At 41.4% G+C, this 16,120-nt stretch overlaps 1 protein-coding gene across 1 annotated transcript; it reads right to left on the bottom strand.

Annotated features, from left to right (window-relative positions):
- Positions 1 to 110: 110 nt before the first annotated feature.
- Positions 111 to 9,098, bottom strand: LOC134881028 (palmitoyltransferase ZDHHC7-like). Its single transcript, XM_063908133.1, has 8 exons — positions 8,696 to 9,098; positions 7,055 to 7,118; positions 6,573 to 6,885; positions 5,801 to 5,925; positions 5,333 to 5,429; positions 4,606 to 4,687; positions 3,847 to 3,977; positions 111 to 3,719 (listed from the first exon to the last, which is right to left on the bottom strand). Exons 3-8 carry the CDS (start codon positions 6,882 to 6,884, stop codon positions 3,537 to 3,539), a joined length of 930 nt encoding a protein of 309 aa, XP_063764203.1. The 5' UTR covers position 6,885; positions 7,055 to 7,118; positions 8,696 to 9,098; the 3' UTR covers positions 111 to 3,536.
- Between the last annotated feature and the right edge of the window lie 7,022 nt (positions 9,099 to 16,120).

The raw sequence follows: 16,120 nt of genomic DNA, 5'->3' as shown, positions 1-16,120 counted from the left end.
CGTGAGCTTTATATCCGCTTGACAACGGCAATAAACGAAAAGGCGCATTACCGCCACCTACTGGGCTGGAGGGTGGACACACAGACAGACTAAATGAAGCTGAAATGATATGAGAGGTAGAAAGGAACTCAGTTTATTCTAAGTGGAAACAAATCAACATTTAAAAGCCTCAGAAATCTCAGATAAAGGAATGTGCTGTCAGTTCAACTCTTTCGTTGTTAAAGTCTTTTCAAAACTTTATAACATATCAAAACATCATTAGATAGAAATCTCTGAAGGACAGCACTGATTTGACTCCCAACAGACCATGTTAAAATGATGCCAAACTGTTTTACATTTGATTTTACTGTTTCCATAGCTTCATTTCTCAAAGAGTTGCAGACACACTGATTTAATTTGTAGAGGTGTCTTCCAAAGAGTTTTTGGAGACACATTTAGTGAATAATAACTAAGGAAAACTGTAAAGAAGCAGCATTGAATCACCAGAAAGAATCAGCTGTTCATCCTCTGAAGCTGGGGGTTAAAACAGATTGTACTCGGGTAAAAAAAACAACACACACACCACGAAACATCTCATGTTCTCCGGGAATGTCAAACAACACACTCAAGTTTAAATCCCACTGCACACACTTAACATTTGACAAAATACACAAAGAAAGGACACAAGGCCTCAAGAAGAAACATTCCTATGAGCACATTTTGTTCTTAACTGGCCTGTTATTCAGGATATCGGTGCTTTCCAAACATAAAGTATAATATTTGTAGTTAAAATCCCCCAAATCGACCCAAAGAAAGGAAGAAAACTGAAGCAACGCTAGTAGCATGTGAGCTAAATGCTAACACGCTTATGTTTAGCATGGTCTTAGTTTAGCGTGTTAGCATGCTAACATTGGCAAATTCACAATGAACACAGAAAACAGCTGAGGCTTATAGGGAATGTCAATCCTTCTGGAGATCTTTAGTCAAAATCTGAAGTATTGAACTAAATAAATCCCAACGATAGATCAATACTTCAGCCCGCAGAGCTATGGCTAATAGAAATAACATTAGCTTCAATAATGCTAAATACTTGAGTTTTGGCATGACATCTTTTACAATCCTTCATGTCTGACAGCAAAACTTCACTCTTGGAGTTACAGTGTTTGGTGTGATCATTTCGACTCCAAAAAAATGAAGAATAAAAACGCTAGTAGCATGTGAGGCTGTGTGCTAAATGCTAACATGCTTCTGTTTAGCATGGTCTTAGTTGAGCCTGTGTTAGCATGCTAACATTGGCATGTTCATACTTAAAACAAAGACCCGCTGAGGGTTATGGGAATATATATAGCCCGCAGAGCTATGGCTAACAGAGATACCATTACCAGAGCTTCAATAATGCTGAATACTGGAGTGTTTTGGCATGACAACTTTTACAATCCTTAATGTCTGACAGCTAAACTTCACTCTTTGAGGCAAAGTGTTTTTGGAGACATTCTTCTGAATGAAACGTAGAACAGGCTGCCTTATGAAGGTAGAGTTCATCACATTTAAACAAGTTATTGACGCCACGTTTGTGCAGTTTTTGATGAATCTGACTAAAAACACTCACAGGAACACACGTCAAAAGAAAGAGAGATTTAACAGGAAGAAAGTTCTTGCAGAAAACCCAATTGTGCTCTGACTTTGGACCTGTAGAAACGTTGGAATCAAAGTTAGAAAACATTGCAGTGTTTGATTTATGCAACCATTCCAATTTCAAGAAGAAAACAATAATGATGGTTTGGATTTGTTCAGCATGTTTTCCATTTTAAACCATTTGATAGCGCCAAGGATAAATTGTAGTTGCAGGATTTAAAATGAAAGTGAAGAAAGTGAATTTATATGAATCACTCTATGCTTTAAGGATCCCCACAGTGTGTTTTAGAGAGGAACTCAAACTGAACCATCTATAACTTGTCTTTGTGTACAAGAAAACTCCACAGGACAGAAAATACATGATCTGATTTCAAATCAACAGAAAGGAAGAACCATTACAATACATTATTTATCGTTTATATATCGATGCATACCAGGGTTTCTAAATCCCTCCATTTTGTGATTCTAATCAGATTTAATTTAAGGAAAATACTGTGGGATAATCAGACACTGTCTCCGAAGAGAGGGGAGCATTTTAAAAGGTTTACAAATTCTCTTTCATTTAGTTTGAAGGCTATTTTATTGTTTGTCTTTCAGTATTACAGAAACCCTGGTGCGAACAGTGCAGATAAACTCCTAAAATCACCCAAAAGTAAAATCAGAGCAGCTGTAGTCTGTTTCCTCACATCGTAATGTCTGTAGGCAGCAGCTGCTTTCAGAAAATCCAGCATCTCAACGAGCGAATACAAAAAGAAAAATCATTCAGACTAGCGCCGCACGATTTGGAACAAATAACCAGCTGTGATTATTTGGACTTGATATGATTCCCGGTAACGGATGGAACCTCATTGTGAAATATGTTCAGCTGATATCGGTTTGTAGTGTCTCTCCTGGGACATGTCTCCTGCTTTAATGTTCAGAAAGCTCTTTATGTTTCTCAGACTGCCTGTACTGCAGCACCTCTTTTCACCCTCTGTCTGAAGCCAGTGCCCAGTCTGCTCTGATTGGTTAGCTGGTCGGCTCTGCTGTGATTGGTCAACCGCCTAGAGATGTCCCGCCCCTTAGCACATACAATGTGTTGGAGCACTAGCCAATAGAAGCACGAGTGTCACCATATTCCGGAAGTAAACAAAGGAGTCAAATTAGGGCATTTCAGGCGGGGGGGGGGGGGGGGGGGGGTGTATGTAGTACAGAAACTCCCTCTGGAGGGAACACAGGGATTTTAGCCTTTGCAGACCATTTACATGCACTACAGCCTATAGAACACAGGAGAGGGAAAACCCCAAATCAGTTAAACAGGGCCCCTTTAAGAGGATCCGTGCCGAACACATGCAGCTCCACGTTACTTCTTTTAAATCCAGATGGAAGATTTTCTTTTTGCAGCTGCTTTCAAATATTTCAGTTATTTTTTCATATCTTTCCCGAAGCGTTTACACTTTACACCTGTCTTACATTTCTCTCTCGACTGTTTTCAGATATCCTTTCTTATGTGTTTCTGGTTACCACACTTAATGCTTGAAGTGTTTTTGCTTACGTTGTGTCGACATTTTCTCTGCTTATTTGAATTATATTTTACACTGTCATCTATGTTTGTGGATCTGTACAGCCCCCTGAGAGGAGGGGGTTTTGTGACATTGGGCTGTATAAATAAACGTGCCTTGTTTTACTTCACTCTGATATTTTGATCTAGTCCATGTTGAGAGGAACTGTGGTCTGAATCTGCTGTCGTTCAGTGTGAACGGAAACCCTCCATCACATCCAACAGCGTCTTTAAGCTGAGGGGACACACACACACACACAAGCCTGAAGCCCCTGCCTGACGGAGATCTCTCTGGGCTCTGAGTCCTGAGGCTCTGCAGCCCCCGCTGTCCTCTTCAGGGTTACAGCCCCCCCCCCGTCGGAGTTGTGTGTTTGACAGCCTGTCAGACGGAGAACTCGGCCCCCCCTCTCCAGGAGCGTCGGGGCAGCAGGGTCGGTAGTTTGAGTCCGGAGAACGGGTTGATCCACAGCAGAGAGGGCGGGCCGCCCCCAAACACCGAGCGCAGCCCCGCCCAGCGAGTCTGACGCTCCCACGTCGGCTTCTCGTTCTTCAGACGCTCGATCTCCTGACACACACACACACACACACACACACTAGGTTTTTTATGTGTCTTACTGTATCGGGATGCATTGTCTCGTCTTTTCTCTGGGACAAATACACAGTCGATAAACCGGAGGAATGTGTGCTCTCACCGTCTCGTCGTTGCAAATGGAGTGCAGCTGAGTGCCGAACATGACGGAGGTGAAGGTGAAGAAGAGCAGCGCCTCCATGCAGAGGAAGATCATCAGCAGCATCGTCACCGGAGGAGAGAAGTCACTGCACTCTGACACAGAAACACAGCAGACTTTATCCATGTGAAATCCCACCAAAACCACCACCATTTATTGTCACACCAGTTTCCTGTTTTATTTTGAAAATTCTTCACCCGTGTCTGTTTGTATTTCCTGTCTGTGTGTTCCCTTCCCTCCCCAGCTGTGGATTGCCCTTGTGATTAGTATATATATTTCAGATCCTTGTATGGCAGCTAAATAGGCAGAAATGAACAATTCAAATTATACGAAATTATTGTTCATGTCTTCGTCTCAGATATTTTTCGGAGACATTTTCCTGTCTCTTCAGGCAAAGTCTTTAAGGGGTGACAAGAGGTTGGTAAATCCCAATCTGAAATTAAGATTTGACTAACCATTGCTAAAAGAAACGTGTTGTATTCCTTCAAAAATGACGCACACCCTTGTGATTCTTCCGTCTTTATGTTGCCCTCTCAGTATTTTCTTTCATGTATAATAAAAAAAGTTCAGGAAAAGCACAAACACCAAGATGACAGACACGGCCCCTGTCCCTGCAGTCACTCAGTTCATTCTGACGAGAGGAACTTGGTGTCGTTTGAAAACCCTTAGATGCACAGCCCTAGATTTAAAAGTACAGGTGAAAGCTAAAGTAGAAATGCTCACCGCTCCACTGCACCTTGACGCAGGTGATGAACTGATACCCGCAGAGAGCCAGAGCGTGACTGGAGATCACAGCGATGTACATCTGGAGGAAGAGTTTGAACATCTCAGAGTCTGAGGGGTCATTTTTAGGGGCTCATTCACAAAAGCAGTGCCGTCCTTTTGTGAGTGAGCCCCTGAGAAACGTCTCTGTATTTGAAGCTCTAAACACTTTTCTAACTATTTAACAAAGAGCTACAGCTTTCTAATCTCTCCACACAGTTTGTCACCAGGGTTGATTCTTCAATCAGCAGACGGGTTTTTCCAAGAGTCAGGATTTAGAAAAGAAGAAAAATATGGGAGTCAAATAACCATGCAACAGTTCAGAAACCCTACAAACATGTCTCAATAAAGCACGTTTATGGTATTTTAATAGAAATAGCCTACATGAAATAACACATGGTAAAGCTAATTTCTCTATCCTGCTGTCTGAATTAAATACCCGACCAGTGAGAGTATTTTCAGGTTTTCAGAGCAGAACAAACATACCGGTTTTTAGGTATTTTATACGAAAAATAAGTCATGATATATTTAAATGAATCCATAATATTTGAAAGAGGTTAAATACATGAAATGATTTCCCAGGACTAAAATGAGAACAATTAAAATAATTGTATTTTGTTTGAAATGTGTGTGGAAGTCAGTCTGAACTACTGAACTGGTTGGTGTGTGGACACAATAATGGACTTACGGTGAAGAGGACGAAGAAGCGCTGGTTTTTCTCACCAACACAGTTATTCACCCAGGGACAGTGGTGGTCCATCTTACGGATACAGCGCTTACAGATACTGCAGGAGAAGAAGAAGAAGGAGAAGAAGGAGAACAACTTACATCTCAATTTCACTAACTCCCAGAGTTTCCATCGTAAGTAACATTTCTCCTGTTGTCCCACTTCCTGCGGATAGATTCTTTAAGATATCTTATTGAGATTCCTCTCAGCAAAGTGCTCAGCTTGTAGGAAGTACTGCGGTGTTAACAGATAGGTCTTTTATTGTGAAAGGGCCTGGGGGCAGATGGAATTGCATCCTTACAGGAATCCAATTTACCAATTTCTACAACAACAACACTGTTCAATTAATGTTAACTGATGTGTCGGAGAAAGATAAGGGCAGGTGTTTTATTCCAAATCAATGCATAGCAGAGTTAGAGCTCCTCTGACCTGCAGTGATGCGCCCTCTCAGGTTTGATGCTGCAGCATTTTGCACATTTGTAGATGACCTCGCCCGGCTTCAGCTGCAGACTCTCCACGTATTTCTTCGTGGCGTTTCCTTTAGGAACGGCTCCCTGAGGAGAGGAGGGAGGAAACCAGGAGATGAAAAGGGAGGGAAAGAGAGCGGGAAAAATCTCAAAGACCCTGATACACTACGAGAGCATGTGTCGGCTCTTTGTACCGCTGCCTCCTAAGTTGTGTGGATGTTTGTGTTAGGGCCTTTAGTGTCACAATTTCAGTTTTTGTGTTTCCTGTTTTATTTTGATGTTTATTTCCCCATGGTGTTTCACCTCTCCTCCCCAGCTGTGTATTGTCTTGTGATTACCTTGGGTGTATAGTCTTACTTTCCCTTGTCGGTTCGTCGTTGTTCCCATGCATGGTCTTACCTCGTGCTCCCCGGTTTGTACCCGTGTCGTTTCTTCTCTGTTACCAGCTTCTATTTTAATAAAACTTGCCTTTTGTTTACATTGGTTTATCTGCTTTTTGTGCTGTGTTTGGGTCCTGCATCCTTACCCTCCCTGTGACATTTAGGGCTTGATTATAACTAGGAGTTTCTGATTTCTGCCATTAAATCAAAAAGCCATGTTTTGGAAACGTCTTCTCTCATAAAATGTAGATTTTTGGAATATCAGAGAAAAATAATCCAGCTAAATGTGATGTTTATGTCAGGGCTTGAATTTTAACTCAGAGCTTCTAATGTTTGTCATCTCCCCCTCCTCACCGGGTCGGTCAGCATGGCTCGGAGGTGGGAGGCGAGCGCCAGCACCGCCAAGCTGTTGAACAGGACCCCGTTGATCACGGCGTACCAGAAGCTCCTGGAAGGCAGCAGCATGACGAAGGTGACCACGAAGTCGGCGTAGAACACCAGCAACCAGGTGATGAAGGCGCACACCATGCCGCAGCAGTCCGGGATGAACCAGAGTGGCTTCGCCTCTCCGTGGGGAATCCTCTCCACCGCCTGCACACCCTCCTCCTCCCCGACCAGCAGGGGGCGCTGCTGCTCCACGTCCCGCAGCCTGTGGCCTGAGGACATCCTGGAGGAAAAAGTGGTTTTATTTATTAGTCCAACTACGGAACAATCTGCAGTGTTGCAACAGCAAATATAACAAATAATGCATTGTATTTTGACATCCCAGTGAAGACACATCTCATAGAAGTCCAGCTTAGATCAGAAGGATGAAGTCATGATGCTTAGTTACTCACTTGAAAACCTCTCGACTCTATAGCATTATCTCGTCTGTTCCAGCTTATCCATGGAGTCACATCGCTGTAAACAAGGATCAAGCATTGGAAAAAGTATTCAGATCTTTAACTTCAATAAAAGTAACCTACTTGTAGTGGAGTTAGGGTATAAAGTAGCAAAAACAAAGACAGGGAAATAAAGTAAAAGTACCTAAAAGTTGTATTTAAGAGAAGTAATGGGTCACATAAGGTAAAAACAAGTACATATACATGATTGAAAGTTACAATGGTGTAGAAATATGATAATATATATATATATGATAAACGTATAAGCATCAATATATAAAGGTGTGGCAACTTTTTATGTGTTTATTTAGTCTGTTTTTATATTTAATAAAACATGTTGCTAGAGAAATGTACTATTCTAATAGAATAATATCAATAGATAGATACTTTATCACAATGGGGAAATTAGTTTTGTCACAGCAGCAGTGTTGTCAAGCATTACAAGAGCTGAGAATATATAAAATATACAATAACATACACATATATTACAATTCAAAATTAACATATAAATAGTATATACAAATAGAAAGGGCATCTAAATAATTCACAATATAACGAACATGAATACTCTACAACATACTTAGCTACAGGAGTATATAGAAATAAACTAAAGACACATATTGGCGTCGGATTATATGTAAATCACAATTAACAAAGCAGCTGTTGTGCAAATAGTTATAGAAAATTACAAATGTGCATTTATTTATCATGTTTTGTATTCCTCGAGTAAAAAGCTGAATATGTACCACTTATGTAGTAAAGTATAAAGTAGCCTAAAGTAGAAATACACAAGTTAAGTACAAGTACCTGAAGTGTTCATGTACATTAACGAGAAATCTGTGTCTAAATACTCCATACCAAAACAAGCTAAGCTAACCTAGCATAACACGTTAGCATAACAAAGCTAACCGGCTTCAAGCCTTTTAGCTGTTTGGTTGCTAAATAAATCCCCCTGTAAATGAAGTACATTTACTACAGTAAACACAAGTCACAAGCATGTTATACGGATGGAAAGCAAAGTGCCATGACTGTAAATAAAGAAGCATTCTCCGTGAGTTAGCTAACATAAGCTAACCTAAGCTGGCTGTCATTTATTCAGCCACTGATTCCTCTTTTTAGATATTCAGCACCGGCATGTACACTGATAAAATACCAGTAAAAAGAGCTGCAAAAAGAGACATTTTGTGGGTGATTTGTATTCCCACCTGAATGATATTAAAGCTTAATATGAAATGTATTAAACATCCTCATGAACAGAGGGTTCACATATTAATATTCAGCTGTAGTTATTGTGTTTCTACTATTGTTATAACCTGCATTATGTTCAGCAAGATAACTCACATTTCGGAAAGTATTTCTACATCAAATCATGGATAAGAAATGTTGGTTTTATGATATAAATTCATTGATATTTTGACCCCGTTTCCCAGAGATAACAACACGGAAATAGCTTTGAGTCGCTCTTTAACCAATAAAAGGAGAGATATTTACCCAAATAAAGCTATAACTGAGAAGTAGTTATTCCTTATATATGGTTTCATGTTTAAAAAGTATGAATAAAGTGTTAAAATGCTTCAGATTATGCATAAATCTTACCTCTGAGTCGAAGTTTGTTTTCATGTGTGGGTTGGGATTTTCTCTTGGTTGCCCCTAGAGGCCGTAGGAGGAATAACACCAACTGACACAACACGCATTCTCTGTGGCATCGTTTCCACAAGCTGCTGCAATGTCTCACCATTTATTTCTGTCTTGCATTATTTTTGATCTTGTATTGATGACGGGAGATTCGGACCACTGTGCAAAGTCTTCTCCAGCACATCCCAAAGATTCTCAATCGGGTTCAGGTCTGGACTCGGTGGGGGCCGATCCATGTGTGAAATGATGTCTCATGGTCCCTGAACCACTCTCTCACAGTCTGAGCCCGATGGATCCTGGCCTTGTCCTCTTGGAACATGCCCGCTCCATCAGGGAAGAATAAATCCATGGATGGAATAACCTGGTCCTTCAGTATGGGAGTCAGCTGACCTCATGCTTTGAGCACGTTGCTGAACCTAGACCAGCCCAACTGCAGCAGCCCCAGATCATAGCCGGCCCCCACAGGCTGGGGACTTTTTTTTTGGCCGGGCAGTGTATTGTATTGTAGTTTTTGAGTCAAATAACGAACATTTAATGTATTATTTTGCATAAATGTGATTATTTTAATGTTGTATCTTCTTACTAGTGATTATTTCATTAAAATATATATTTTGTTATTTTATTATAATTTATGGTGTGTTCTCATTACTATTATATATTTTATTATTTTTATCTTTATTAGTATTCTTTATTATGAATGATTATTTAATATAGATTCAGTTAGTATTTTTTAATGATTTTTATTATGATTATTTTTGTGGGTTTTTTATTATGCTATTATATATTTGTTTTAATTATATATTTTGTTATCTTTTTATATTTATACAACCTAAAAGCTATAAATAAGAAGTCATTCTTCATCTTTAACGGGTCATTTACCAGAATTAAAATGATGGAAACCCCGTTTTTCGCTTTCTATAAGCTTGCGGTGTACAATGGTGGAGCCGGACTCATAGTAGCCCTGCTTCGTGACCCGCATCTCCTGGAAGCCGGAGTGGGTCGCCAGGATGGAGCCGCCGATCCAGGCAGAGAACATCCTGTCCGGGGGTGCGGCAACCTGGAGGGGGGAGGAACAGGTAAGATGTAAAGAAACTAAAGTATACAGACAGGATGGATCTTTTGATTAAAAATGATAATGGGGCATCAAACTGAATCTTCACAATGATATAAAGGGGTTACGGTAACGGTACTCTGGCTGCTTTAGAACTTGTATCTATTCATTCTTAATTGATTGATATTAAAAATGTACCTTGATATCCCTCCCTGGTGGGGTATGTAATTACTCAGATAGAGCCCAGTTATTTTTAGGGAATTATTTCACGACTTTTATTTTATACACCTCGAAAAAAAGTACCAAGTTCCGGACCTCGGTGACCTCAATGGTGGATACGGCCCTGATTATCATATAATTTACATATTGTGTAAGGAATTAAAGTCAATATCATGTGTAACTACAACACTGTCTTATTTTGAAACTGTTTATTTTTGTAACCGGATGTACACTACACTGCCGTTTTTAGTTTGGGTTTCCTTAGCGGACAGAATGTAGAGAAAGAGTAATACGGAGAGTGACTTGTGGTGTTATACATTAAACACACTGTCTGATTCTCCTTATTGACGCTGTAATACCCTAAGAAGGGAGACGACCCAATGCCACGTAATCACTAACCTGACCGGAAGTTCTGTTTTGTTTTGAGGCGACCAATAGGAAAAAGGCGATCGCAGAATAAAAGGAATACTGAACTGAAGAATCGATCTCTCTGTTCGCTGACCGCCAGGCAGATAACCGCTTCGAGTCTCTGCTCTCACGTGGCCTGTGGAAGCGTGTTCCGAACTATTGAACCACAGCTGTGAAACTTCTGTAAAACCTACTGCCGCATCATTTTATTAAATACTCCTTTTAAAACTTATCTGACGAGCCTCACTTTGTTTTCTTTTAAAAACAACTCCTGGACTTCGAATAAAAGGACACTTCTACAATTGTCAATATTTCATTTTTTGAATATCACGGTTACTGTAACTACGGTATAATGTGACACCCCTCCTGGAGAGCATCAGCTGAGTCAGAGTTTGATGTGTCTGTCTGTCTGTCTGTCTGTCTGTATGTGTGTCCACACTCCAGTCCAGTAGGTAGCGGTAATGCACCTTTTCGTTTATTGCCGTTGTCAAGCGGATATAAAGCTCACGGAAGAAGAAGTTCCCGCTGAGACTCCGGAAGCCAAGCTTGCTAACGGAAGTTAGCATAACGTGCGATCTGCTCAGAGACGGACCACACAGCGTTCCTTTGAGAGACCAACCGGTATTATTAGTGGACGAACAGTGTCGAAATACACCTATGTGAAAATAGTGGGTGGTGTTCATTGCTTAAGAGATCTCCCCACGAAGCCGAGGAAGTTAGCTCGCTAGCTGGAGACGGAGGCAACCGTGACCTAGCAGCAGAGCTCTGCGTGTTGAATCCGGAGGGAAAGTTGCTGTGATTGAATCTAAAACATGTTTGAAGTCGAAACGTTGAGAGCTTTTGTCAACGAGCGGCTGACTGCAGCTGCTGAGGAGATCTTTGTGGTGTTTCAGAGGAGGATAGCAGAGGAACTGGAGTCCACTTTAAAGGAGAACCAGCGACAAAAGCAACTACTGGACGCCCTTTTAAACCCGGAAGTCCGGCTACACAGAGCAGGTTTGTAAAGTGTTCTATGTTTACTCTAAACCAGTGCTTCTCAACTGGTGGGTCGCGAACCAAAAGTGGGTCGCAGATTTTTAAGTCCACTTTTATTTTGAAGGCCGAAATGTCTAATGCTGCGCGTGCGGTAGCCGCTGCTGTCACGATGTGATCGTCTTCTGAATAAAACAAACTTACTTCAGATAGAAATAAACACTTAAAGAAAAAAAGAACTCCGGTTTGATGATTAACATTTAGTAGGTGGTGACCCATCAGATTCTGTCTGATTTATAATAACTAAAACATGTGTAGGCTGTCTTTAATTTTGACCCCCAGAACAATGGGGGCTATCTACCCTTATCCACAATCTAAAGGATTCACAGCCTCTCCTCTCTCTCTCTCCTCTCTGAGGAGCAGCAGCTTCAGCTGGCAGAACAAAGTACCACAAGATAAATGGCCTTAAATATGATATCGGTAATAACCAATTTATTTACGATGGAAAACGGAGAACCACTGCTCTAAACCATACTGGGAAACTGCTGCTACAAGTAATCCGCTCATTAGACAAATGAGTACTAAAAAGTACAGAGGTGGTAGAAGTACTCTGATCCTGTACTTAAGTAAAGTGGAAGTACTCAGATCTTGTACTTGAGTTAAAGTAGAAGTACTCAGATCTTGTACTTGAGTAAAAGTAGAAGTACTCAGATCTTGTACTTGAGTTAAAGTAGAAGTACTCAGATCCTGTAGTTTAGTATAGTAGAAGTACTCAGATCTTGTACTAGTATAGTAGAAGTACTCAGATCTTGTACTAGTAAAGTAGAAGTACTCAGGTCTTGTACTTGAGTAAAAGTAGAAGTACTCAGATCTTGTACTTGAGTAAAAGTAGAAGTACTCAGATCGTGTACTTGAGTTAAAGTAGAAGTACTCAGATCTTGTACTTGAGTAAAGTAGAAGTACTCAGATCTTGTACTAGTAAAGTAGAAGTACTCAGATCCTGTACTTTAGTAAAGTGGAAGTACTCAGATCCTGTACTTGAGTAAAGTGGAAGTACTCAGATCCTGTAGTTTAGTATAGTAGAAGTACTCAGATCTTGTACTAGTATAGTAGAAGTACTCAGATCTTGTACTAGTAAAGTAGAAGTACTCAGATCCTGTACTTTAGTAAAGTGGAAGTACTCAGATCCTGTACTTGAGTAAAGTAGAAGTACTCAGGTCTTGTACTTGAGTAAAAGTAGAAGTACTCAGATCTTGTACTTGAGTAAAAGTAGAAGTACTCAGATCTTGTACGCGAGTAAAAGTACTACTCCCTCTTACCCGATTTGTAAAGCGACCTTGGGTTTCTAGAAAGGCGCTATATCAATTTGATGTATTATTATTATTATTACTCAGATCCTGTACTTGAGTAAAAGTAATTAAAAATAAAAATGAGAAATGAACCAAAAGGCAACAACAATAAGATAATGTAAATGTTCAGTGTGAAGTGTGCACGTTCAGTCCAGTTCACTGAGAGGCTGTGGAGCAGAGAGTCCTGCAGCCAGAGGGGAGTTATAGTACAGAGTTACTGCAGAGGGCAGGAAGGTTCTCCTGAACCTGTCCTTGTGACAGCGGAGCTGGAGCAGTCTGTTGGAGAAGGAGCTCCGCTGTCTGTCCAGCTGCAGGTGGAGAGGGTGGGGGGGTTATCCATGATGGACAGCAGTCTGTTCAGTCCCCCTCTCGACCAAAGTCTCAAAAGGGTCCAGTTTGATGCTGATGACCGAGCCAGCTTTCCTGATCAGTTTATGGATTCTGCTGGTGTCACCGTATGTGTGATGCTGCACCCCCAGCAGACGGCAGCAAAGAAGAGAGCACTAGCAACAACAGACTGGTAGCAGATCTCCAACATCTTGCTGCACACATTGAAGGACCTGAGTTCTGCTCATAGACTGTATAAATAATGGACGTAGTATCCGTGACGTCACCAATAGGTTTGTGAAGAGCCGTAATGAAGCTCAAAATGGGCGACTCCCACCGTCGACATCTTCTCAGTCTACCTCCCGCCCGCTCGCGGCTAATCCAAATATGGACATAGGGTTGGCGCAGAAGCGGGCGTGGCTACTGAAACACGCCCATCTAGCTCGAAGCTACCAAGCTAGCGAAGGCTTCCAAGCTAGACTACATGCTACCGCTTGCTACTCTCATGTAGTGTTTTCTCCAGCGGCAAGGTGGCTATCATTCGCTCCCGTTTAGCATCGTGGGCGTCTTGCTCGAAGGCTAACCCACGGCTAATTAGCTAGCTAACTAACTAATCTAACAAGTGAGCAGACGATACTTTATACATTCTATGGAGCAGACACACTGATAATTAGTGCTAACGGTGCTAAAATATAAATAAAATAATAATAACATTTCACTTACCGAAGAAACTGGAGACCAGACTCAGTGTTGGCCCTCCCGTTCAGTCCGTTGTCGAGGTGCACTCCAAGGTACTTTTAGTCCTCCACCACTGGGGAGCTGAACCTATTGGAGAAGGTGTTCAGCTCGTTAGCCCTCTCCGGGGGGCCCACAGTCAGTCTGTCTCTCCACTTGAACCCCGTGATGTGATGACCTTCATTCCAGGGGGGGGGGGGGGGGGGGGTATTAGCATATAAAAGGTCCAGAGTGTGGTTGTCTCTGGCGGGGCATTTCACATACTGAGTGAGTGTAGGTAGCATTCTTGTTGAACAAACAGAAGTATTTATTGCACAGACACAAACGTGTCAAGGAATACAACCAACGTCTTAACCTAGAACGGAGGTTGTTTGATAGTAGAGAAAAGTGTATTCAGTGGAGGTGATGAGAGCAACCCGGTTTGTACGTTAAAAAATTTATAGGCAACCAAGTTTTTTTCAGAATGCAATCAGAGAGTAATGATGGTCTACTCACATAGCGTTTGGAAGGGAAATGTTAAATTTTTTGGGGATTTGAAGGGAAGTGAAGTGTCAGGAGAAAGAGGAGGTTGCCAGAAATCCTGTGCTAAGTGACCATAGAGGGATGGACTTAAGGGATTTTTATGTGAGTCGACACATGAGTAATGTAACAGTAACTGATGTGTAAGCAGGACAAGGGCAAGTTGTTGTGCTGCCTATGAAATGGGTGTGAGAGTCCAAAATCTCCATACAAGACTTATGTTATGAAGCAGCTTCGTCTATGAAGACAAACCTTTGCCATTTTCCAGCATGCAAGGCACTCATGGATGCAGGCACACCATTCAGTGGTGAGTAGTATGTGTATGTCATTTTGAAGCTACAGGAGGAATTTGATCACAGATTTGCAGACTTCAAGACGCACAGAGCCACCTTTCAGATTTTTGCGGACCCCTTCTCCTTTGATGTGCAAGATGCCCCTCCTGTGCTTCAAATGGAGCTCATTGACCTGCAGTGCAACTCTGAACTCAAAGCCAAGTTCAGGGAGGTGAGTGGAAAAGCAGACAAGCTCGGGCAATTTTTGAGAGAATTGCCCCCCAGCTTCCCTGAGCTTTCACGAATGTTCAAGCGGACCATGTGTCTTTTTGGGAGCACATACTTGTGCGAAAAGCTCTTCTCTATGTTGAACTTCAATAAGTCCAAGTACAGGTCCAGACTTACTGATGAGCATCTTCAAGCCCTACTGAGGGTCTCAACTGCTTCATCCCTGCTTAAGCCAAATGTGGCTCGGCTATGTGAGAGGAAGCGCTGCCAGATCTCTAGCAGCAAGAAGTAGGTAGAAGAAGCCATGTTCAGAACAGTTTATGTTCAATGTTCCATTCATGTTCAGAAAGTTAAATGTTAAAGAACTGTTAATACAGATATTTGAATCTGAATAATAATAATTACATTTCTCTAGTCAGCAACTATATGTGGTTTCTTCAGTCTTCTATATCTGCTGTATTATTATTATTATTATTTTCATTTTATTTATTTATTACTGATTGATTGGTTTTTTTCTTATGAATTTGTTAATTTATTTTTTCATCTTATTTTGTGTTAAAAAATAAAAATAAAGACATTTGATAACATTGGAATGTTTTTTAGTACTTTTCTTGTGGGAAACCTGATGCGGCCCAGGCTCACCCAGACTCTACCTCTAACGGCCCCCGGGTAAATTGAGTTTGAGACCCCTGGTGTAGGTAGAGTTTTGTCCAGTTTAGCATGATTAAAGCCCCCAGTGATAGTGATGAACGCATTTGGGTGTATTGTTTGAAATTTGGCCACAGTGGAGTGGATGACGTCACCAGCCACCTCCGCATCAGCTGATGGAGGAATGTAAACAGCAACAACAATGGTGTGGTGAAGCTCACTGTGCAGGAAGATAGGATCCCACAGCTAACAGTTCAATGTCCGGGCTACAGAAACGCTCGTTCACGTGCAGGATGTCGTTTCCTTTCTTCACACAGAAGTCTTGAATCTCTTCTCTCGGGTCCCATACTCTTTTCAGCACATTGCCCAGGCTGAGCCACCTGCCAGCTGCATGGTAGGGTATGTCATGATGTTCAGTCTCACTTTCCCACAAAAGTGCAACAAACTCTGTCATTCAATGCTCTTGCCCATCAACAACATGGTTCATTTTTAACACTGACTTACACCACACTTCCTGATGTATAATAAAATGCAAAAATACCAATTTCTGTTCAAGGTTGATTTCGGTCGCTTTATCGTGCATTCTCTTCAAAAGTCCGGTCGATCAAGACGGTTTCCCCATTTTAAGAAAAGTATCAAAATCGCAATTCTTGACTTG

The sequence above is a fragment of the Eleginops maclovinus genome, chromosome 2 (genome assembly GCF_036324505.1).
Source record: "Eleginops maclovinus isolate JMC-PN-2008 ecotype Puerto Natales chromosome 2, JC_Emac_rtc_rv5, whole genome shotgun sequence".
NCBI lineage: Eukaryota > Metazoa > Chordata > Actinopteri > Perciformes > Eleginopidae > Eleginops > Eleginops maclovinus.
Note: the sequence above shows the minus strand (reverse complement) of the source record. Positions and strands in the feature narration are given on the sequence as shown.